General features: G+C 43.3%; 1 protein-coding gene across 1 annotated transcript in view; it reads left to right on the forward strand.

The window, feature by feature from the left end:
* The window catches only part of STK4 (serine/threonine kinase 4), a 43479-nt gene that overhangs the window by 10080 nt on the left and 8320 nt on the right, over positions 1 to 25079 (forward strand). Inside the window, exon 10 of the mRNA XM_027898033.1 lies at positions 12861 to 13018. Within this exon, the coding sequence (XP_027753834.1) occupies positions 12861 to 13018 (158 nt within the window). The remainder of the gene's footprint in view (positions 1 to 12860; positions 13019 to 25079) is intronic.

Raw genomic sequence — 25079 nt, forward strand, 5'->3', positions numbered from 1 at the left:
TGATGAGTTGTGCACAATTTCCAGAAGTTTCTGTGCTGATTGAGTAAGATCTGATTCTAGATGGGTGGGTTTTTTTGGTCAGTTCTTTCTTGCTTGTTTTGTATTTCTCACAGAATAAAGAGGAGGGGGACTCTAGTAGAGGGTTAATCCAAAAAGCATGTGCTGCTTTAGAAGATGATCTGGCTGTAACCTGGCATCTGAAAGCAGCAAGTCTGTTTCAGGACTGATGCATCCAATGAAGATTTATGAAATGGCAAATATCTTTCAGGTTTCAAGCACAACAGGACATGCAGTGGGAGGAGCTGGCATCTCTCTCGAGTGGTGTGTTTGTTAGTGTTACTTTAATCACTGAGGACAATGGAATGAGCTGTGTGTTGCTGTTTGAGACATTTCAAGTTGTGCCCTAAAACAGGAGAGCTTACTAAAGCTACAAACCTTGTCTTAGGATGTAAGATTTAACATGATGTGACTGATAGTCTGTGGAAGACCTTACAGCTTGAGCTGGAAAAGAGGTGAAAATGTTTCTTTGGTTAAAGAAATGGCAGAGAGAGCCTTCCTGGAAAAGTATGACTAGAAGAAGAGGAATCTCTTCTGAATTTTGGTTTCTCATAGAAATCCATTCCCACAGGTTTGTTAGCCTCCCAGTCCTGAGGCAGAGTAGTCAGGGATGACTCAGCTGGCCAGCATGAATGTTTGCTCAAGGACTGAGGAAAGTGCTGAGCAGGGGCTCAGCAGCACTAAAATATGACCATCACAGGCAAGGCTTGTTCTTTTGTCTCTTGCACTGCTCCCAAAGACTTCCTTGGCAGTCTGATTTTGGACCTTTAGCTCAAGTGATAGAGGAAAAAAATTCTCGACAGGAGTTTGGAGAAATCCTTTCCTCAGGAATTTCTGTGTTGAAAGCTTCTTCCCTGTGGGGGCCCTCTGATACTGGATTCAAGAGTGAAATTTCAGCAGAATTCCTTTAAAGAGTTTTCCAGACTCTGGCAAGTATTGATTCATGACATTAAACCCCAGAGGTGTCAGCCCATGTGGCAGCTTGTGGCAACAAAGGCAACGGGGTAGTGCTGTCAGGTGCTGTGGAACAAGGTCAGTCTAGCAAGGACAGATGGATGGATGGATGGATGCTTAGAACTGTCATCCCAAGAAAGGGACATTTGAACAGTATTAAATAAACCTGGTGAAGCTGCAGTTTCTTTACAAGCAGCCAGCACTGTTATTTTCTCCTCATCAGTGGGTATTGTTCCGTTTCATGGCTCGCATTCTCGGGGGTTTTGCTGTCTGGTGCTCCTGCACTGGCTGCCAGCGCTGTGTAAATGAAGTGTCTCTGAGTTTATCTCCCTGTGTTTGACACGTGCTTATCTTCCTAAGACTGCAGGGCTTGTAACTCAGAAGCACCTGACGCTGTCTGTGAAGTACAGAGCTCGGAGGAGATGCCTTTGATAGTATCTCTTGCAAGGACATGCTCTGGTTCTGAGCAGAATCAGTGATGAGGATGTAGCAATCCCTTTACTTCAGGGTCGTCTCTAACCTCGAGAGGGAGCTCCACAACAAGCTCCCGCACCTCGAGATCTCCGTGACTGGAAGGAAACTCGAGTTTTTATTTTAAACCCTCCTTGGACTTCAAGGCTTCCTAAAACCACCCTGTTCCTTCAGCTGCTGCCGTGTAGCACATTCAGGGCTGGGGGTGTGTGGGCAGAGGGGTTCGAGCAGCTGGAGGGAGCGTTGGGAGGTCCTGGGTGCGGGTGGTGGCTGACACAGGGACCACTTCCATGTCCATGGGCTTCACAGAGCCATGTCTGATAAACCCCAGCTGCCCTCAGCACTCTCTGCTCCAGGTTCTGCTGCATTTTAATAACTTGTAGCTTGATTCCAGGAAATCTGATTTAATGAAAGTGGTCTTTAACACCTCATTCTCCTCCTTCCTTGGTAGGATAACTCTGAAATGCTGGCTGCTGCACAGAGCAGCTCTCTTTGTTTTTGGGATGCACTGCTAGGCAGTGTCTCTGAGCAGCTTGCCCTTTGTGAGAATTGCCTATAGCTCCATTTTTCAGCTTTCCATTTCCATATTCATAACGTTCAGTTAAATGGATTTAGCCCTAAAGCTCATCAGCCTGCTGCAGAACCCTCTGGAGCAAATTCTTTTTGTAATCTTAAACATAAATGTAATAACACTGTTTGGAAACCACTGAGTTTGAAGAAGCTTTATTGATGCATATTTTAAAAAGACATCTATATTTTCTTTTGGCAGCTTGTGTTATGACTCACAATAGAGCCTATTTTAAGTCAATAAAAAACTTCTGATTGATGGCATTACTAGGAGAATTTAGCTTCCCTAGGTGTCTTGGGCTGTTCAACTGCAGGTTTCTGAGTTTGTGTTCTAAGCCCTTCCTTCTAATTAAAAAACCATAAATCTGTATCTGAACTAGTTTTTTTGTTTGGTTGTATTTCTTTTTACCGTAAAAAGTGTTTAGAGCATCGTATTTCAATGTTTTACAGATAGGATTGTTTTAGAAATCTCTAGCAAACAACTTCCAATAGCCTTGAAAGCGCAAACAACTTCCAATAGACTTCAAAGTGATTCTTGCATAAATCAATCCGTGACTTCTAAGGCTCAGAGGAAAAACGTTCTTAAATTCCCCTCTTCCCCATCGCAGGGGAAGTTTTGTTTTGCAGTCGATTGAGCCGTAATTGTGTTTGCTTAAATTCTTTCATTTGCTTGGCTTTATTCTGGGGCACTCAATATAAATACTCGGGCAGCATTAAAAATGTCACAGTGACATTTCTGTGACGCGCTTTGAAAGCACTCAAGTGATTGCCTGGAACCGCAGATCCTAAATCGTGCCGCGACACATTTTAGTTCTGAATCGATGGCCAGCAGATTAGTTATGGATTGCAGTCAAACTATTCCAGGAAAAACTTTGGGCATAACTGAAGTTTATGTGATTTGTGCAGTGATTTGTGATAACAGGCGTTTCCATCGTGCTCCAGAGCTGGAATAACTGTTAATATGTCTGGAATCATCTTCTTTAAGTTTTTCCTGAGAGCGAATGTATAATACAAGTAAACAGTGCTGCATTCTGTGCTATTTATGCTTTTTCTGCTTTATTTCCTGTAGGTCTTTAGGTAGGGGAGGCTTGGCATGGGTTTGTCTCTTCGGTTTAAAGAGTGGAACGTAATTTTATAATAAAGCAGATGAACATGTTGCCTTCCTTGGACACTGCAATATGATCAGATCCAAGCAAAATAGGATCTGGTACTATAGTCTGTCCTATTTTCTGTATTAAAGTGCCTCTTGCTTGTTTAAGCATGAAATAAAATGACACTGGAGAATTTAGAACTGCCAGCAGTGCTGTGAGCTGGGCTGTCTGGTTTTCGGGTGGAGATGAACGAGGGATCTGGAGATGATGGAAGGATTGTGGGTGTGGGGTTTCTGTTCAGTGAAGCAGCTGGTGCAGAGGTGGAGCAGAAGCTTTCACAGCCCTGTTGCCATCTACCTTGATAACATAATGTGCAGGTAATAGTTTGTGAGTGTTTAAACATTTCTAGGCTTCATTCTTGTAACACAGCTTGGCTGGTTTGGTTTTGTTATGTTTTTACCATGCCCACACTGCTGAGCGTGGTTGTGTCCTTTTAAGAAAGCATTTCCCCTTTTGAGGAGAAATTGAGTTTCATTAGCAAATTAAATGAGCTAAGAGGCAAACTTAGCAATTTCCTATTAGAAAAATGATTCAGAGTAAGCTTGTTAGTCTTGGTGGCTTTGTGAGACAGCCAGTGGGTGACACTTAAACCTAAGCCAGAGAAACATTACTGCCAAGACTCAGGAAACAGTTTTTTCCCCACAAATTAAACTGAGATTTTTCATGTAAAGCAGTGACTGTAAAAGCTGTAACGTGAGCAGCAGACTGAGCATGGGTGGCAGAAGGTTTATGCAATTGCATTAATATTGTAATTGAGTAAAGTGTTCCTGGTGTGTGGCTGAGGTGGCTGTAGATGCTGTAATATCATTAGTTGTCCAGAAAAGTGCAGTTGCATGTTATCCAAAGTGCTGATGCAGGTCCTGCAGAGAGCAGCTCCTCGGCTGCTCAGGATTTACATCAGGTGTACGTCAGAGACACCGGCTGTGTGTTGCCTCTGACTTTCTCTGTAGACAATAGCTCTTTGCAGCAGCTTCCCGCTACTTAATGTTATTCATGTCCAGTGGTACGGTCCTGTGTTTAAAGTAAGTTGGTCCATTTAGGCATAATTGGACCATAAAACACTCTTAGCATTATGCATTTAAATAACACGCTGCTTATAGAAACTCCTGCATTGATTAAATCGTTCTCAAACTGAAAGAATCATCATACTGCCACTCTTGAGGTGTGGAGAACACAAATCTTCACAGATGAGTCTTGCAGCTCTGTTATTTTTTTTGACTTTTAATGGCAGCCTTGCTGGCAAACTTGACATAAACGGTGGCTGCAGGGTTTGTTGCAGACTGTTAAGCTGGGTGGACATGCAGACAGCATTTTTGAGCAATGCTGTTGGGTTTTTGTTTGAGTACTGGCTCTGGTAATTGAAATAGTGGCTCAGACTGAAGCACGAAGAGAATTAAAGTCCAGGGTCTAAGTGGGATGTTTGTCCACCTTTGGTTGGCCTGCATAATTGACAGAGCTTTAACACTGAGACAAAGTTAACCATCTGTTAATTTTTATATTTTCTGAGACTTAGAGCAAGGATGTATGTGTTTAACAGCTGTTCTTGCTGTTTCTAACACTTTATTATTGAGCACTCCTGTGTTTGTGATGGTGGGGCATAGATAGAAAGTGGGGGGATTTTTTTTTTTTTCTTCTGGACAGAAACATTGTCTTAGAGAAGATGGGAATTGGGAAATGTGACTTACAGAGTCCATGCAGGAGGCAATGTGCTTCAGGAGACCCAACCAAGAGACAAAGGAGTAGTAAATCACTTAGTAAGTACATCTCTGTCCCATGCATTTGCACATACAGAGAAATATAACCTACCTGTCTCTTTTAAGAATAAACTCACTCCCTGCTGGATCAAAGTAAATGCTGGAGAAAGCTTCCCTCCTGAGCGGGAATAGGGAAAACTGTAAAATCTGAAATTCCTTCGTTGCAAAAGTTCCAAACCAAATTTGTTTTTACCAGCAGATTTTCAAGCTTCGGGGGAAGGGGGGAGTGAAATGTTCATTGCAATGTTGTTTTCTGTTCTCTCTAGATAAGCAAATGAGTTTCTGGATTATGAATAGGAAGGAAGTTAGGAAGTGCTCACTTGGTTCTGTGGCATCTGGGAAGCCTGAGCTGTTACCCACGGGTGCTGGACCTGCTGGACCCCCTGTTGGTGGGGTTGTTTCACATCAGGATTCATCAGAACCTGAACCAGATGATGCAGAATGTGAAATGTTCACTTCTTCATTGATGCACCTTCACATCTCACCACTGTCACACCCTGTGTTTGCTGGACTGAATTAACAATTCAGGCTAATGAGGTGAAAGACATAAGGTGTCCTCTGAGCTTTTGTGATGGAGGAGGAAAACTGCTATATATTTATAATTGTGTCTGAGATTTTATGTAAAAGAGATCCCAGAGGAGGTAACCTGGTCTTAAAGAGTTTTTATGGCTGTGAGGATTTCCTCCCCTTTTTCTGAAAGGGTTCTCAACTGTATGTGCTACAGCTTTGGATGAGTGTTGGTACTCTTCTCCTTAATGACTGTCATATCTTATTTGTTAAGAGATTTAGGATACCTAATGTTGATTTTTATGGCCATTTAGGAGTTTCTTCTTAACAGCAGAACCTGTCAGGAATGCTCTGGTTTGATTTAGTTTGAGATAGGCCATAATTATGGGGAGACTTGTCCTCATAAGCTTCAGGAGATAGGAAGTGTTATGTGGTCTGCTTTTAATGTGAGGAAATCTCAGCTTCTCTTGCCACGGGGTGAACTTATTAATGATGGAGCAGTTTTTGCTCTGGTTGAATAATTTGACATCTCTCTGCTCTGCTGCTCAGAATGACTCAGTCCTGTTGATGCTGTACAAATTATGCTGCCCAGCTGCTAAAGTTCATCTGTGATCTCTAAGAAACAGCCCAGAGCGAATAACGCACGATTCCAATTGAAATTTAATATTAATGAAGTGTTGCTTGCACATAATCATCAGGCACTGTTTTGTGCCTCCTAAATATGTATTTTCAGTCTTGGTTACATAATTGAATCTAAAGCAGACAGCAACTTACCGAGACTGCCGGGGACTAAGGCTGTTATGTGAGATGTCAGTGGACAATCTGTGCTTATTTAGACCACTAAAATGAAAGATGTCACTGGATATGAGAATTGAAAATAAATTTAAGGCAAGGAGAGAAGGTGAACAGTGTAGGGGATGGTGGTTGGAATGCCGAAAAGCTGAGCCTTATTTAAGAGCAGGTGAATATGCACCGGCTACCCATGAACTTCTGACTGGAAATGAGAGGGTTTCGAACTCGGGGAGAGCAGCAGGGCTGTCAACAGCGAGGACAAAGCAAACCAATTGCTGCACAATAGATCCTGATCCCTCTGTGAAAGGGACTCTATAATCTTATACACAATAGCAGAAGGCAGTGCTGCTTGTCCCAGGGGATCCTTTCTGTCACTGTGTCTGAATAAAGGCAGTGATGGCTCTGCTTCCTTCAGAGTGCTCTTCCCTGCCTCTGCAGAGCTGCTTTGAGTTCCTGCTCACAGGGGTTGCAACTTCCTGAGCACCAGTCAACTTAAACATTTTTTTGTTTTGTTGCTCCTGGTGCCCCATTGTCATCCACACAAATATTCTCCACAGCTGGGGCCAGTTGTCTTTCTAAAGATTGCTGTGAAATCTTGACAAATCACGGTTTATTTTGGTATTTGCTAATGTAGTAGTTGATCACTTCATTGTTACTGATTCACATTATCTTTGTAAAATAGTTTGTAGCATGATGCCCCTGCCCGTTCTCAGCTATAACCCCAGCTGGGATTTTTTGTGGTATAGGGAGGAAATCTGTCATTGTGGCTTCAAGAATAGGTATTTAAGTATTAACTGTATAAACTGACTTGAGTAAAGAGCACACAAAATGTGTTCCTTAGGTTATCTTACTCTCTCATGGCAAGCTTTGTGACTCTAGAATATTCACCCTAGGTAGATCATAGCAATCCCTTTCGAGAGGAAAGAATAATAAAACAAGGATTCTTCTGATGTCGAGTCTGAGTAGAGAAGAATAATTTTAGAGAAAAGCAGGAATTTTAGTTTCATTACTCAGCAAGCCTGTTCAGATAGATAGAAGGACTTTGTAAATCCCACTTTCTTTCTGAAGGCGTCCTTTGAAGCTCATAAGCTTCTGAAAATTTTCAATTGTGAGAGCTAATTTGACAAAATCAACGAAATGAGTCCTTTGATTTCTGGGACTAGATGATAGTGAATGATCTGGTTTCAGGGATATTCTTTACTGCTGGGAATAAAAAGTAAATCTCTTGCTGGTTTGATTGACTGGGCTGTTTCTTCTTTATCATTGTGCTTTCTCTGCAGCATCATATGGAAAGGCAAATGGCTTGGAGGCTCTGCACACCTTCTTTGTCATCTTTTGCTCGATGTGAGGAGGTCTGTGTGCTGCAGTCAGCCACTAAAACTGACCTCTTCCATTCCCTCCACTATTCAGAAAGGTCACATTTTTTGGAAAGGAGCAGGTGTTGTTCAGGTTTTTCCTTACACCCTGCCCTTGCTGTAGCCTGGCAGAGGAGAGGATCCAGTACTGGCTGTTGCTGATGTCACCTCACTGGCTTCTTGCAGAGCCCTGCCTGTACCTGTTGGTTGTCTTTTGGCTTGTCTGGGCTGTTTGTGCCACTGTTAGTGAAATCATAGTCAGCTTAGCATGGTATTCCTTCAAAAATCAAAACCCACGTGGATATTTGTTGTGCGCAACTTAGGGCATTCTTTGGCACCTTCTGCTGTTCTCACAACAATACTGATGTCTTTATCCTTTCTGAACATGACTTTGTACCAGGCAGCACTTGTGGGTTTTCCAGGAGGGCTTCTGTTCTTCACAGGACGGGCTGAGCTCTCGGAGGCCCTCCCAGTGCCTGTGGCTCTGCACAGCTCCCCCGAACCTGCAATTCTGCAGTCAGCTGGACCAGCCCCAGCAGAGCTGTGGTGTTCCATTTGTGTAATTAATATAGCTCCTAAAAGATGACTGCGTATCTAAATGATAGGCCCTTAATGGCTCCGGGGAGCTCTCGTGGCTCGTCCTTATAAAGCAACTCTTTAGATTCCAAAATAGATGCAGAGTGAAGCCTTTCTTGTCACCGCAGGGTGACCTTCTCATAAAAGGCTCTTCTCTGCCACAGTTGTGATCTCACTTTCTGTCAAATGTTCATATTTTAGTCTAACCCTATAAAATTAGGAAGTTAAATGCTTTTTGGCACGGACCCGTTTGGTGTGGTGTCATCTTTCAGCGGCATCTTCTGCTGCAAATAGCAGTGATCGATTTTTGTCTTCAACTGCCTGTTACCAAAATTTTAAAGATATAGCGGTGTGACTCCTGTGTTGAATTAATAGCAGATCATCTTTGGGAAGATGACACTGCTGTTAAGTGCTAAGATTGACAGAAAGAATTTCAGTCGTGCTGGGATGATAATTGATTTGGTGTAATGTCTTTCTGTCTCCAGGAACGGTTCTGTTGGTCTTACTGCATATGCACCCCTACTGAGATCAGAGCAGCAACTAAAATTTCAGATATCTTAGATCTGTATTTCTATTCCAGCCACTTCTCCTCTTATATTTTCTTTCCTTTCCCATTTTTTGTCAGTTAGCAATCTCTCTATTTTATATCACTTCAAAAAAACAAAGCGCCGCTGAGTGACGACGCAGTGCTACATGTCGATGCATAGAAATGTGCTCAGATTGGTGACAAAACGCTCTGAAATTGGTGGCCGAATGTTGTTTGTGTTTGCAAGGCCTAAGGTGACTGCAGGGTTAGAGGTGTCTGACAGTGGGTGTGTGGAGAGCATGAGCTGCAGAGGCGCTGGTTTGGGCAGGGACCTCTGGAGATCATCAGGCTGAGTCCCTGTGTGATGGCTGGGGCAAGTGCAATGTCAGCTCTGCTTGCTCAAGGCCTTGCACAGTCACTCCAGCCCCACTCTGTTGCACAACCATCCCTGTTGTGACACTTTCTTCCCCGTGTTCAGCCAAGCTGCTCTTCCTGCAGTTAGCACCGTTCCTCTCCTGCTTTTCCTGGGGGGAGCGAGGAGGTCACGCAGCAAACTCATTGCCCTGCACTTGAGGGGGGCAGATTTTGGCCTCTTCAGGGATCAGCTCGGTAGTGTTCCATGGGATAAAGTCCTGGAGGGAAAAGGGGCCCCAGAAAGCTGGTTAATATCCAAGGATCACATCTTGCAAGCTCAGGAGCAGTGCATCCCAACGTAGAGGGAGTCAGGCAAAAATGCCCGTGTGGGTGAACAAGGGGCTCCTGGACAAACTCAAACACAAAAAGGAAGCCTACAGAGGGTAGAAGCAATGATAGGTGGCCTGGGAGAAATACAGAGAGATTGAGCAGACAGGGATCTGGGGAAGCTAAAACCCTGATAGAAATAAGTATGGCCAGGGACATCAAGGGCAGCAAGAAAAGCATCTGTAGGTACATAATTTTCCCTTTTCTTCCATTTATCACTGGCAGCACCAAGTTGACACTCTGGAGGGGAGGGATGCCATCCAGAGGGTCCTTGACAGGCTGGTGAGGTGGGACTGTGCAAATCTAAGGAAATTCAACGAGGCCAAATGCAAATATTGCAGTTCCTGTTAAAACACAAGATGTGGGGAAATGAGCACGATTGTTTTAACTGACACTCTGAATTAAGCCCTCTTATGAGTGAACAGTCTTTAAGAAAATGAAAAGAAAGCACTGAATAAGCCAATATCATTGGAGTGAAACATTTGCTTTCAAAGCCACCTGTGCTACAAACAATGGTTTTCAAAACAGAGAGTACAATCATGATTTAGATTTTCATTTTTTCCCCCTAGGAAGTCTGAATTACCAAGACCCAGACTGGCTGTCAGTGAGCTGTGTGTAGATTAGCCTGGGTAGTTATGAGTTCCTGTATTTCTGCAAAATTAGTCGGTGTTAAACGTTACCGTGATTGTCCATAATAACTTACCTCCTGCTTCAAAGAGGCTGAGCTGCAGCAGAGCACAAGGGGTGTGTTTACTTCATTCTAAATAAATGTTTTATCACTCAGCAGTAATTGGATTGTGATTGTATTACAGTAATTATTCCCAACAGCAGATCTGTTCTCCACTTCCCTGCCTGACCTTCACGCTGCTGGTCTGAAGGTGTCCTTCTTGATCTAATTCTCTCCGATGAGGTTTTTTTGGTTTTGTTTTTTAGAAAAGGGGAAACTGCTGCCAGGGGTGGAATAATTTGTCTCTGCTCCACTTGTCATGGTGCAAAAGTATCAGCACTTCAGTTCATGCTGGAGCTTTTAGCTGACCCTGGAGAGGCAGCGCCATGCAGGGCTTTTTCAAAATGCATCGTGACATTTCGGGTTCAGTGTAGAACCACACTTCTCTCAGTATCACAACCCAGATATCCTGCCAAGATTTCTCATACTTTGCAGAAATTTATTCTGTGTTTAACGTGTCTGTGGACAAATAATTTCCTTAAAGTATCTCGGAGCGGACCAAGGAATTCATATGCTTGTCTGGGGATCAGACAGAATCTGCCAGGGAACTTCTGGATCACTGGATGGCAATTTTATGTGCAAGAGTAATATTCAGTGATTAAATCTTAATGGCTTTCCAGAGTAGCTAATATTTTTTCAAGAGAAAAGCACTGCTGAGTATCCTTAGAGAGGACTGCCTTGTCGCAGCCTGCCTTGTGTACAGACTCCTGTAGGAGAGAGCACTGCACAGACCCCACCAACCCATCACAGAACATCCCCCTGTGTGTTTGTCTGAAGCTCTAAAATTTGGTTGATTGCCTGCCTGACAGATGATATTTATTTCAAACGTATGGCATTCAGCAGTGAACTTATTTCCCCAGCCCAGAACCAGGCTATTCTGATGCTGTTCTCTGTTAACTCTAGTCCTGACCCTGCTTTCTGAAAATGGTGGTTTCTGTATCGCCTACAACATATGTTTCAAGTATGAGTAACCTATTGCAGTGTCTGGAGAACCTTGTCTTAGCAGAACAAAACCATTTCCTGGGTTTCAGTGCTTGCTTGCATGGTGCTCCCAGGTTCTGGTGAAGCATTTTGTCATCAAGAGCAGTGCAGTGGCATTAAGCTGGGAGCAGCCTTTAGCTGTGTTTGCAGCTGTCATGGCCTTGTCTTGCAGCCCTGTTAAAGCATGTTTGCTGTGCAAGACAGCTTCTTCCTTTGGATTGGGACTCCTCACAAGATATTAGCAGTGCTGTATCTCACAGGACTGACCAGTTTGCCACTGGTTGCACTAGTGAAGAAATCTTCCTTTGGAGATACTGAAAGCCTTTTGATCTTGACTTGCTGTGAAGTTAAATGTCATGTTTTCTTCCCGTGTTGGGGTTTTGTTTTTGCTGTCTGTGCTAGAAATCAGCATTTCCATCCTCTCGTGTTTCATCGCTTCCTTCCCTCTTGTGCTGCCTCCACTCCACGGCTGGAGCCACCTCTGCTTTCTCCACACAGCCCTGGGGAGCTGCTCTGCTCTGGGGACTTGTGACCCTGCAGTGATGGAAACCTGTTTGCTGAATGGATTGATAGATTTATTTGTATGCAGTGGTTCTTGAATCACATGAGCAGGGGGCTGGATGGTGTAACAGCTAAAGGAAGAAGAATAAATTGCTCATATCCCTAATCCCACCAGCTACCCAACCTACTCGTGGGCCCTGTGAGAATGTGGTTTTATTAGCTCTTCATGGATCACCAGCATTCTCCCTTCTCTTTTAACTCCTGCTTGTTGTAAAGAATAATTTAGGCAAATTAGAACAATGTCAGTTGTGCTAAAGCCATGTGCTCTTGGCCACATCCTTGCTTCTCCCATCGGGTTGGGTGAGCTCCTTGAGAATGGTGCTTGGGAGGCTTGTGAGACCTGGTTTTAAAAGTCAAAGTATTCACGTTTACAGGGTTATTTTGACTCCTCTGTCTCTCTTCATACTCTTACTTGTTTCTTATTACCCCAAGTTTCTTAAACACAGCCTAGAATGGAGAGGTTAATCAGTATATCTGGCTTACTTGAGCAATCCACTAGGAAAGTGGATTCAGGAGAATTAATTTCTGAAAAGAAAACTAGAGCAGCAAAGTTGAAAACTTCCTACTTATAAAAAGAAGAAAAAAAGCTTTGTCAGCTGATTAAGCCTTTCTGCACAGTGTGGAACTTGACCACTTCTACCCAAGGCAAGTTATGTGGTATTTATAAGGTGTTTGTGGTCTTGGAAAGCCTCGTTTTTGTCCCGTTCTGTTCATGAATATAAAGGTGAGCTTCTGCCTGTAAAACTCGGCTCGTTTTTGCAGTGCATGGAACGTGGCTGGGATGGAGGAGCCCAGCCTGTCTCGTGGGCAGCAGTTCAGTTCAGTTCAGCACTCAGGGCATCGTGTTACCTGGCAGCGTGCTGTGATGATGGATTGCAGGTCTAGAGGCCAAGGCCTCCAGCGTTGCAATCTGTTGTGTGCTGGGCTTTCAGCTTCCCTTCTCCAGTTTTCCCACTGTACAGTCAGTTTTATGATTGAAAAGCTGCTGGAAAATAGTATTTTAGCAAGTGCTTCAGCAGTACTGTGTGATTTAGCGCGTGCTAAAAAAAATTAAATCACTTTTGGGCGTGATGTAGGGCCGTATAACCAAAACTGCATTTTTCAAAACAACTCTTTTATTGTTATGTTTCATATTTCCAGGGAGGGATGAAACCATGCAGCCAGCCAAACCATCATTCCTGGAATATTTTGAGCAGAAGGAGAAGGAGAATCAAATCAATAGCTTTGGGAAGAATGTGTCTGGCCAGACAAAAAATTCATCTGATTGGAAAGTACCACAGGATGGAGACTACGAATTTGTAAGTCTATCCTTTGAAATTCAATCGGTGTGACAATCTTTTAAGAATTTTTAGTCAGAGCTGCTATAAGATTATTTCTTGTTTTGACAGACTAATGGAAACTTGAGGAGGTTCTAATGGCTAATGCATTTGGATGGGGCATTTTGAAAACCTCGTTTTCTTTAGGTATTTCTCAGTAATCATAACCAGTCATTGTCTCTGTACTTCCCCTGGTTAAAAGCAAACAAAACGAACAAAACTGCCTGAGGACGTGAGGGTACAAGCTGTCTTGCTTTACTTCCCCATTATGCATTTAAAATAAAAAAAAAAAATTAAAAAAAAAAATCCAGATGGTAGTTGGAAAATGCAAATCCTCAATGTGTAATGCCTGACAAAGAACAGTGTTAGAACCACTGAATTCCCTCGTTTTTCTCAAGCTGTGGCGCTGGGTTTTGTTTTAATAGATAAACATCAAGCTGGTCTTTTAATTTCTCTTTCAAATCCTTAATTTTTCAGTCTCCCTAACTAAGACTGGCACGCTCAGAATGTTCATGAACTTTTCAGAAGTCCTCACGCTGCCTGTGTGTCGCAGGGTCTGGGCCAAACACATTTCCAGTCGACTCAGGTGCTTCATTTATCTCACTCACCTTACCTGCCTGCACCTTAATCTAATGATAAATAATTGTTTTCCAGTGTGTGGTATTTCCCAGGAAAGATGGGCTGGTTTGGGGGATCTTTAGAAGTCTTTTGTTGTCTGCAGAAGGTGGCCCAAGGGGAAACTTGCTGTAATTATTTTCCTTTCTGATGTGGTTGATAACAGGTTTAGCAGTGTATTTCCACGGAGGGTGATGTGTTGTTATTATTATTCCACCGTGCACCCTGGGAGCTGTGGGTGGGTGCAGGGTGCACCCAGGGAGCATGGATACCACGAGGAAGGGTCGGTGCCACCCCAGCAAACGGCACCTGCCAATATTTTTCGAACACGCAAAGCAGTTGCTTGGCACACGTGGCCCTGCTTACTGATTTCCACTAGTACTGCAGCACTGCCGTGTGCACAGGTTAGCAGTGTGCTGGAAGCAATAAAAGTGAGCAATAAATCGGCCTTTGGGTCACCTTCCTGTAATAATTTGTAGAAATCTCGCTTCCCAGCTGTGTGCATTTCTCTAGTTCAGCTGCACACGAATACACCAACCTGCCTTGCATGTAAATTTTGGAACAGAGCTGCTTTATTTTCTGTAGGATAAGAAAATTGCTTGAAAGCAAATTACTGGAAAATTACTTAACAAATAATGTGGGTGTTTGCATAGCCCTTATCTGAGGGTTTGTAGCAGCAAGCTCACGGTGTGTGATGCATTCAAAGGCTTAAAATCTTGTATTTTTTCCCATTCGCCCAAAAATTGATCAGTTTGATATCTAGGTGTGAGTTAAATTCGTGTTTATTAATGATTTATTAATTGAGATCATCAATGCAAATGAGCATTGTGGAATAAGAAAAAAAATGCATTCGCTGGGTGTATCCAGGACATCTGTCCCAGCCCTGCCTGCAGCTGTAAGTTACTTCTGCATTGTCAAAACAGGCAGGTCTGAGCGGCCTTTTTTTATAGAGTTTGCAGGTTTCCAAGTAGAGATGAGATCAGTGAGATGCTGGGTAAATACTAGTTCCTCTGGGCCTTAAGAAATGATTGAAATATTGTTGCTTTGTGCTGCTGGAGACTGGATAAATGTGCCTTCTCTTCTGTATTCCTCTCCCTCCTATGTGAGCAGCACCTGGAGTCTCCTGTCCTCCAAAAAAAAAAAAAAAAAAAAAAAAAAAAAAGGGCAATATTAAAATACAAAAGATTTTTTTCTCTTTTTCCCTGTGGCAAAACCATTTGACCTTTTCTTGACTAACATTGTTCCTCTGAAGCAGGCAAATAAGACACTATTTATATCACAATGGCAATGTCACGTTGGATAAGGGTTAGACTGAGTCAACCCCGTCCACTGCAGGGCTGGTGAACTCCATTCCTCCCAGATGTGATGCTCTGGCTGTGTCCTGGTTGTGGTCAGAGATGGCACTAACCCAGAGTATTTCCAGCCTTGGATTTCTGAGGTAGAAGTTGTTATTAACTGATTAGTCAGTGCCTGATGCTGTAAATGTTTATCCCCACTCACGCTTGAACAAGGATCTCTAAAGGTTTAAGCCCTGCTTGATTGCAGACAGTGTTTTCAACAACATTCTGATTTGTTTAACATGGGGTGGAAGGGATACTAATTATGGGCAAAAATGCTTGCTTTTAGGTAAAATATAATAAACTCTTAACAGGAAACTGCTGCAGGGGTAGGCTGTTAATGGGCAGGCTGCATTGTATGGAGAATTCCTAATTGCCATAATCAGATCTCAGAATTTTTGTAGTTGAATTTAATTTTGCCAGTGAACATTAGTCACATGCTGTTGCACAGACTTAATAATGCTAGAAGATTTGTTTAGACAATGCCCTACCTTTTTTCACTTTAGTCTTTCAGTACTACTGTAACATAAGGGAAAATGAGTTGTGCAGTGTTTCCTGCCCTTAGACACAACAAACTCTTCACTTATTCTTATTTTAAAAGCCTTTTAACTGCTCTGAGCAGGTCAGTGTTCTAATACCACTTGTGGCTAAACTGGGATCACTTGTTTTTTATTCTGGCCCTGCTATTCAGTCTTGCCAAAGCTGTTGTAGCAGCACACATCTGTGGATCAGCCAGTCACCACTGCTTTGTATTACAAAGCTAATCCTTTCATTAAAAGCCTGTTTTGTTAACAAATTAGCAGGTGCCAGCCACTCCTGGCTTATGGGAGCTGTGATAACGCTGAAACCTTTTCAGTTTGATTTCATGAGTGTGGTTTCACTGGTGAAAATCAGTGGCAGTAGAGCCCCAGTCTCAAATTTTGCCCCCATGATGCAACTGCTGCGTTTTTAACACCTCTATTAACCTTAGGTTTTACTGTAACTCTAAGTCGTAATTTTTTATATATCAGTGAGTCTTTGCTGGTCAGGTATCCTTGGGGGCACGTTTTGGATGTGAAGTCAAACAGGACCTGACCCTCTAACAGAGACCAGAGCAATGGCACTGCAGGACATCAGATCTTTCCACGTAGAGCAGAAACCGTTTGCTCCAAGGCCTCTTTGATTCCAGCCCCTGTGCATCTGCCAGCCATTCCTGCCCTGTGTAAGGCAGCCTGTCAAGAGCTGGATTGCTGCAGTCACTTCTCCAGTGTGTGAGCTGCTCTTGGTGCTTCCCTGGCAGAGCAGCAGGTGGGAGCTGGGCTGTTGAAGGAAGGCAGTGCCATTCCCCTGCAGGATCTCGGTGGAGAGCCGCCACCAGCAGCAGTTGTTTTCTGCACTGGCAGTCTCCACCCTGCTGCTGCAGCTCTGGGGAGGAAGCTGACATTGAAACAAGGTTTGTGTCTTTCCTGAGAAACATGCTGCTTCCTTCGGGAAGACCTTGATTTGCTTGGATCTGCGAGGGCTTGGTGAGTCAGACTTTTCCCTTTCCTGCAGTTATCAACAGCTGTAATTCTGGTCTTTCCTTCTCACTCCTGGGCTCAGCGAAGAGGATCTGCCTTCACAGGTTCTCTGAAGCAGAAAAAACTCGGGAGCAGAACCGTTTTCCTTGCAAAAAGAAAATTAACAAACGCCCTTGTGAGTGTCAGGGTTTGCAGAGGTGGAAGGAGTAGACTCAGGCAGTGTCTCAGATTTCAGTGGAAGGGCTGTGGAAGGTGGCTGCTGCCAGGGCCTTTGTTCACAGTGTCACCACACTGCAGTCTGCTGGGAGTGAACCTGTGTCCAGCTCTCGTGTCTCCATGCTGTGAGTGCCATTCCCTGCACCAGCTCGTCCTTTTAGCTCCTTCTGAGCAGTGTCTCTTTGGCTGCTGATGGAATTCCTTTGGACAGGAAAGATTGCTGTGATTTCCCTTGGTTCCAAAACAGACTTTATCACTTTTCAGTGCACAGTGTCACCTCTGTTTCTCTACTGCTGGGGAAGACTGTCCTGCAAACAATAGAACTGTGGTTTCTGAAGTTTTTCCAGGGCAAAGGAAGGATTAGCAGAGGTGTTAATTGCCTCTAATTGGGGGGAAGAATGCAAGTGCTGACCAGCTACCACTTTTGTCAGGGCTGCACAGTCAGGATCATGCTGTATTTTTGAGTCTGGGGGTAGATCAGCCTGACAGTGCCTGCAGATCCGAGTCTGCCTGGCACGTGAGGAGTGGCCCAGGCAGGAAGGATCCAGCCAGGATGGATCCTGTGGGCTGGAGCCCAAAGCAGGGATGTGCAGTGATGATTCCACTGTGCCCCATGTGCTGCCCAGCCCTGCATGGCCCAGCAGCAGTGACAGCTGGAGCTCAGGTGCTCGGTGTTATGTCCCTCTCGTTGCCCCACTGCTCCTCCAGACACCACTCCAGAACAACTGCAGGTAAAAATGGGCACCATCAGCCCAGCACATTCCTTCTCCCTGCTCAGGGCTGTGCTGAGGAATGGCTGCATACTGGAACCATCTGTTTCTTTCACTGGAAGTTATTTATAGGGAGGAACTGTTAGAGGGCAGGTGATTTATTGCTTATCAATAACAGTAAACACGTTCTGCTTTACAATGACCAGAGTCTCTAATTTATTGTATTCTCTCTGTGGAGGTGTCATTTATCTTGTGAGCAGCTTGTTGTCTGCCAGTACCTGGAACATTCAATGTCTTTGGTTTCTTTGAACATCCATTTGGATAGCATTTATTAGCAATCTAATATTGATGCTTTATAGCTTTACTACCTTTTGTCCTTCTAAAAGTTCAATCGATTAAAAACTTGAGAGTATTTTGTGTGCAGTTGCCGGCTTTGAAAATGATGGCAGACTGAATAATTGACTCTCATTTTGTTGGAATTGGTCTTTGGGTCTTTGCTAGCAGTAGGAAGAAGGCATGCTGAGGATGCAGGGCTAAGGCAGATGCTAGAAGTACTTATATTATATGGGTGAGCTGCTGGTGTGTGACTTTTTATAGCTTATCATTTTATAGTGTTTCCTGACTCTGCTATGATCCTTCTTTTAACTTCTCTCTTTTCAGCAGTGTGTTAAAGGTGTCAGATGCAGGCCCCTCCACACTAATCTTCCTGTTCCTCCTTTCTCCCATCCAGATTACTCAAGTGAATAATCTGAGCTGGTTACTGAGACTCCAGAAAGTCTGTCTGCATGGATGGGAGCAAAAAAAAAAAAGCTTTTTTAGAGTGTGCACATTTGTAGGTCATTTAAATGGCATTATTGAAAAGCAAATAATCGTGAGACTTCTAGTGAATTATTATGAAACTTCCAATACATTCTTTATTTTCAAGGAGAGCAAGTTTCTCTGACCCTTGTGTGATGAATAAAGATTGATTGTTCCAAAAATTCATTTGAATATGTACAGTTTTGCATAGAAGGAAAAGAAGTTTGGTTAAAGTAGAGCTTGTCTCAATAACATTTTTCCAAGACTAAAACAAACACTTTGAGTGAATCCTCAGGGAGTTCTCTGTCCAAATGTTTCTGCCCTTCATCTATCATGAGCTCTCCTTTTTCCCACTGGTGGCTGGAATAAAAATTACTTCTCAGGCACTGATTGCTTCCAATAGTCCTGCTCTGAACATAAAGTGAACTTATTTGCTGGGGCATTCATCAGTTTGAGAGAAAAAGCCAGATCTGGGGTGGCTGACAGATATCCCTGTCTAGCCCTATGGAAGTAGGGCATATTCCTAGGTGGGAAGCAAGAAAACTTGTTTCTGCTGTGCTGAACCTAAAATAAAGGTTTCTTTCTGTGGGAGAGCATTAAGGGCTGTAACTTTTTTTTTTTTTTTTTTATGGGAGAGAGAGCAACAGACTCAAATAAATAGGAAGACCATTTTTCTGACAGCAGAAGGCAGTCCAGGGTAGACAAGTATTAACTTTCAAACCTGAATCGTACCCCCATGGTATCTCCTGCTTATGGAGGAAGATCTAGAAGTGTAATATCTGGATGTAATTCCACTGTGAAGTAGGATTTATAAAAAGAGGCAGGTTTTTGTGATGTTTTATTCATTGGTTTTAAATGTCACCTGTCTTGATTCATAGCCCTGATGTCCCTTGAATGGATTTCCTTTTTTTTCCTTCAGCCATCTGCCAAGAATTTTTAAAGCTCTGTTAATTGTTTGTGTCTCTTTTAAGCATTACCTTTTCAGCATATTGAGGATGTTCTTCCCAGCAAATACTTTTAACTTATGACATCTTTATTAAGGACAAATGGTTCATTTTGTCACCTGGTAGTCAAACATACAGTTATTTTAAAAATAAGCCCAGGAACAGCTTGCTCCTCTCTTTTATTGTTTGTGAAGTGGTCTTGAATCTTCTGTGACATTTGCATGAGGAAGACACTCTGAACCTTACTGCAAACCAACGTGGTTTACAGCAAACTCTCTGTGTGTAGGTTTTATAAACCTTTCCAAAATCCCTTTCTGACAACAACAACAACAACAAAACCCCCCCGAAGATATACCACATTTGGTTTTAAAATTAGTTAGCAATATTTAAAATCGACAAAGGTAGCTCAGTGACGTGACTCTTGTATCTTGCTGGGGAAGAGAATAGATTCCTGCTCTCTTGCATTTGGTAACAGGGTCATTGCTCACCACCTGCTTTCACTTTGGTGCAAGCTGACATGGATTGCAAAGCACTTACTGCCGCAACTTGCTGTCAGATTTTCGTTTTTTGCTGTATTTTTGTACGTAGCAGGCCTTCTGTGACACGAGGCTTTTAGATGAAACTTGCAGTGAGTGGGAAGTAAACTGAGTTGCTGTCGTTTGTGTTGAATTGCTGAGGTCACAGCCCTTAATGGAGACTGAAATAACGTAACCTGAAAGCGGCTTTATATCAGAGTATACTCAGACTTGTAAACTCAACATCCTGGACTATCTGTGAGGCCCCTTTCCTGCTGCAGCATTTAATCAGCTGAGGCACTGACTGAAAGTTTTGTGGATGAGCTAAGTGACCAACAGAACACCATCCAGGGTCTGTGATCGTTGGATTTGTTCCACTCTATGTTTAGGGTCAGGCTGCAGCGTGCATTTCTGCTTTGGGAGAAAGGGAAGAGGAGTTAGTAATCGAAGGTGTGATGCTGGAAAAATTATCTCTGAGCATACTGTATTCTTTAGAAAACCTGTTGGAGCCTTGTTATGCCTTGAGATCAGTTTTCAGGGCTGGATGTGTTCTTGGCACGGCGTCTCCCCTAAAGGAGGAACACTCCTGCTCAAACCAGATCTATTTGAAACGCTTCTAAAATCTTCTTCCAACTCATCTGTCAGTACAAATGTTTTAAAGGGTAATGTAGCTTAAAAAGACAAGCTTGTCCAGGTTTTTTCTCATCTGTATCAAAAAAGGCTCCTTTTGGAGACTCTTTGCTGGAGGAGCCTCTTACAGCTGCTCTGTCATCTCAGCTCTGCCTGCTGGACCTGGTGCATTTGCCTTTGTGCCCCCTCTTCTTCTGCTACTGTCAAACCTGCAGAAACATCCCAGCGTTTCTCACTGCCAGTGTAGCTGGTTGGAGCAGCCTGGGGTAGTGGAAGGTGTCCCTGCCCCTGGTGGTCTGTAAGTTCCCTTCCAACACAAACCATCCTGTTATTCAGAGTCAAAGCTCTGACCTGCAAGAAGAGGGAGAAAGAGCAGCTTAACACATGTAGACTGATACAGTCTGAAAGGATTATTATCCCCAAAATTAAGTGTTTAATTCCTGCCTGTTTTGTGCCTTGCCACCGTGCAGGATTGTTATAAATGGATTCCCAAGTAACAGTGAACAGCTGGGAAAACCTTTCATAGCAAAAGTGTGCAGCTTTGTGAGGCGTGGATTTTATGGAGATGGTTCACTGGGGGACTGTCCCAAAAAATATTTGTCTCTGAAATATTAAACACATGCCCCTGGTTTTTAAGATGACTGCATGGGCATGCAGCTGTTGGGGTTTTTTTCAGAATGCCCCGGAAATCTCTGTAGTTCAGTCTTTCCCCAGAAAGCTTTTAATTCTCTCTCCTGTCTTCTTTGCCTTCAATCTGCAGCTGTTGCCCCCTTTCCCCAGTGGCAGAGCAGTGTTGGACCAAGGTTTTGCAACACTTTTGGGTACACAATTGGTGGGGTCTTCCTGGAAACAAATCCCCTTCAGCAGCACTCCTGGAGTCAGAGACAAATGGGAGACTAAAAGCTGAAATTAAAAACATTTATTGAATAATGTTTAATACTCGTAAGTGTTAATATAAATAGGCCCAAGTTATTTAAAACTGTCATGGCTCCTTGCCATGGATGATGTAGTTCTTAAGGCTTTGAATGTGAAACTGTGTGTTTTAAGCCTTCACTGTGCATTGCAGATTTGAGTGTGTGAATTCTTCTGATGTGTTAATGATGCTGAGACACCAGTAAGAAGCTTCTTACTCCACATCATTAATGAAGGCAGCATTCATGGACTGCTTTAGTGTTAACTAATCGGTTACCACTTCAGTTCCATTTGTGTTTCGTGCTGGGCAGTGTCATGTGGATGATTCACTCCTAGTTCAGGTATTCTTACTTCTTTGGTTGTTGTTCTTTATTTGGGATAAGTGATCCTGAATAAAGAAATTTATTGTCAGTCCTTCAGCAAGCAGAGCCCTGAGGAGCAGGGGAGAGAGAGGGAAAGGGTAGGGGGGACTGGAAGGAATCTGCATTACAGACACATGTACCCTTCCTGGCAGAACTTAGTGAAACCTTTCGGATCTGTGAAAAAAAATTATTTGGGTTAAGGAATCAGCATTTTCTGACAGATTGCTTTCCTTTAAACAAAAAAAAAAAAAGGAAAACCCCCACACTGGTCAGCCTTTACAATTGAGTTGTGCAGCTAGCCAGATCCTCAAAGCCCGATGACATGATTTATTTTAGCATGTTCAGAGGTATTTTAATACTCTTACTTAAGAAAATTAAAGCATAATCACTTAGAGAAGGAAAAAAACCCTCTGCTGTCTTTTTTCTTAATCAAACCTCTGGCAAGCAAGTGCTTTTTAAAAGCAAGTGATGCTCCTTTGCTTTACTTTTTTTTTGCTTGCTTGTTCAGACAGGCTGACCTTTTATCTTGGTTTGTAATTCAGTTACTGGGGGGAAAAAAAAAAACAGTGAGATAACTTGTCTTTGTGGTTGCAGGATTAGTCATCCACTTTCTGAGTCCCTAAAGGATTTTAAGGTTTGGACTTCTTGAAGTTCAGTGCTGCAGAACAGCACTGACACAATTTGTCATTCCCTTTGTTTAGATTGAGTGTGTACAGTACTTGGGATGATTTTGGAAGTGAATGGCGTTATTCATACGCATAATTGACACTAAGGCTAAAAAAAGGAAATTTCATCTTGGATCTTAGAAGATTAAAATGAATTGGTCTTTTTTTTTTTAATGACCACTCACCACTCAAATCAGTGAGTAGAGCTTTGGATGGGTTTTCTTCCTTAATACAACGTCAGCACCGTGCTGAGGTAGTGACAGCCTGCAGTGGTTCTGTGCCTGTGCTGGCTGTGACATCAAAACTTCCCTGAGCCTTTGAAGGATTACAGTGAGAGTTACTGAAGTGCAGGTTTTGGCCAAGAGCAGCCCAGGGATGCAGGCTGTGCTGTTCCCACTGCAATCCCTGTCCCGTGGTAATCACCCTGCATAAGCACTGCACAGTTCTGGCTGGGTAGCCAGGGAGAGCTGAATGTTGGCTGGAATCCTCCAAAACTGGGAATTTTCTGACGTCTTGGCAACAGCAAAGCTGCTCCCTCGTTTCAAGGAATAAAGGGAGGGGGAACTTCCAAACTGTAGGGGGGGTGAGAAGGCAAAGATGCCTCTGAGCTGGGGAAGGAGCAGCTGTGTGCCCAAAGTGTGTGTGTGTGTCTCTTCCAGAGCAGCCACAGGAGTTCTCTGCTCAAAGAACACTTGAGGAAGGTCCTTGCTGAACCAGCAGGACCAAACATTATGGGTGGAGGTAATTCTGTAGGGACAATACAAATCAAATGGTCTGGTGTCATGCCCCTGTATTTTAATCAAATAAGCAGGGCTCCATGGAAAATTATTTGAGATCCTCACTGGTGTTGTAGCAGTAAGATCTTTAGCCATAAAACTGCACACCTGTGCAAGTAAGGTAGAGCTACAGAAACAGCTCATCTGAGGAGCCCTGGGTCTCCTCTGATATAACCCTCTATTAAAATATATTTTTTATTTCTGGAGAGCCATGTGGTGTTCAGATGAGGTGGCCTGAAACCCCTGTCTCCACATGTGCGCTCATCACACATCCTGTTCTTTCTCTTTGGGAGTTTCTGGCCATGGTGCTGTTTTGACTTGTGCTGGAGGCTGCAGCCCAGGATGTGTTTTGCTAGTACATTGCCTAAATAATTAAGATGCATTAAAAGCAGAAGCTTGTGCTGCTGAGACTTATTTTTCAAATCTTTTGAAAGTTTAATATCTGTATTTTGAATCTTGCATGAAATCCCACGGTGAGTGCATTTCATCCTCTGCTTTCATAACAGTGAGAAACTTCACTGATGTGCTGATGCCAAAAGAGGGAGGGGGGAATCAAGATAATTAGTATTTGTGTAGGCACAGGGGCTTATTCTGATTGACTGCAGCCCCTCTGTGGAACGACTGCCTGGCAGATCTGTGGAGTTGTAGGGACCTGACAGTCATGAGAAAAAAGTGGGCAGAAAGTGCCTGTAGGTTCTTGGGTTCTCGTGTCCTTTGCATTTGACAGCTTAAAGTGAATAAATAGTTAATGCCTGCTCATACATTACATCAGGGCTTCCTTATGCTGGAAACATAAATGAGAACAAGGCACTTAATTTTTAGATCAGTGATTGAAAGGATGCCAGGCGGTATCGAGGCAGCATTTCAGGAAAAATGCTATGGGAAAAAAATGGCATGCTATTCCAACACCAATTTATATCACCATCCTCAAGACCTAAAGTCTGCTTAGCATGAGAAATCACCTTCCACGTTTAATTTTGGCCAGAGAAATGGAATACTTTTTTTTTTGCTGGTTTAAAAAAAAAAAAAAAAGTGCGTAGTACTATTGAGTAATGTGCTCCCTCAGAGTGTATTTGATATGAGCATTGAATTGATACCGTGCTTAACCAGCCTGAAAGTTGCAGAATGCTAATTCCAGAATAATCTCAGCCCTTAGACTTGTCAGAGCTCACATTTATGAATCCCTGAGATGGCACCTCTCCCCAGCTCGTGGTCCTCTCGGCGCCCGTGCGCTGCCATGTGCCGCAGGCTGAGCCCTGCTCAGGGGTGGTTGCTACAAATAGTCGTGGCAAGTGGTACCCGATGGGTGATCACCTCCCAGAAATAAAACTCTGCTCGGGGAGGTGACAGGAGAAGAGTTCAGAAGCTGAGGTGGATGCACAGGCTGATCTGGCAGGATCCTGGAGGAGGAAGCACGAGTGTGCCCTTGGTTTTATCAGAAGGGAAGCATCTTGATAGCAGCGCTGATAGCCAAGGTCAAGGGAAGCAAGAGTTTAATTAGTCTCTTCTGTGAAGAGCCTCCCTTCCCAAAGGACATCTGAACACTTAACAGACCCTGTGTAGGAATTCTTTTTCACTTGTCTCTGATACAAAGCCACTTCTGCTGTGGGCTGTGATCATCCATAGCCTCCTGTGAGGGGCTTCCATACAACTGCAGTCCCAGCTGGTTGTTCTGGTTTTGTTTTTCCAGAGTAGCCTGTTGTTACTGTGTCACAGGGGAAATATTTTTCATGCTCTCCAACAGCAAATTCCTGTTTGGCATTTAATGTTTAGCATAGCTTGGGTATCTCGATTTGGATAAAACCCCTTCTCAAGCCATGCTTAGAGTTTGCCTCTCTAAATATACACAGCAAATGATGAGTTTGTGCTCCCTACTGATATGATTGATGAGTTTCCTTGGGGGACTTTGATCACCGGGCACGCAGTCAAGAACTGTTAGATTGCAGCATAAAACTAGGCAGAAAAGGAAGTTATAACAATAAAAGCTCTGCTAAATAGACAATTAATTTGTTTTTTTTCTCCAGTTCCCATCTAGCTCATATCTTTTCTACTAAGAATTTATTT

The sequence above is a fragment of the Empidonax traillii genome, unplaced genomic scaffold, assembly GCF_003031625.1.
Source record: "Empidonax traillii isolate 1590-97213 ecotype Southwest subspecies unplaced genomic scaffold, ASM303162v1 scaffold575:size619451, whole genome shotgun sequence".
Lineage (NCBI taxonomy): Eukaryota > Metazoa > Chordata > Aves > Passeriformes > Tyrannidae > Empidonax > Empidonax traillii.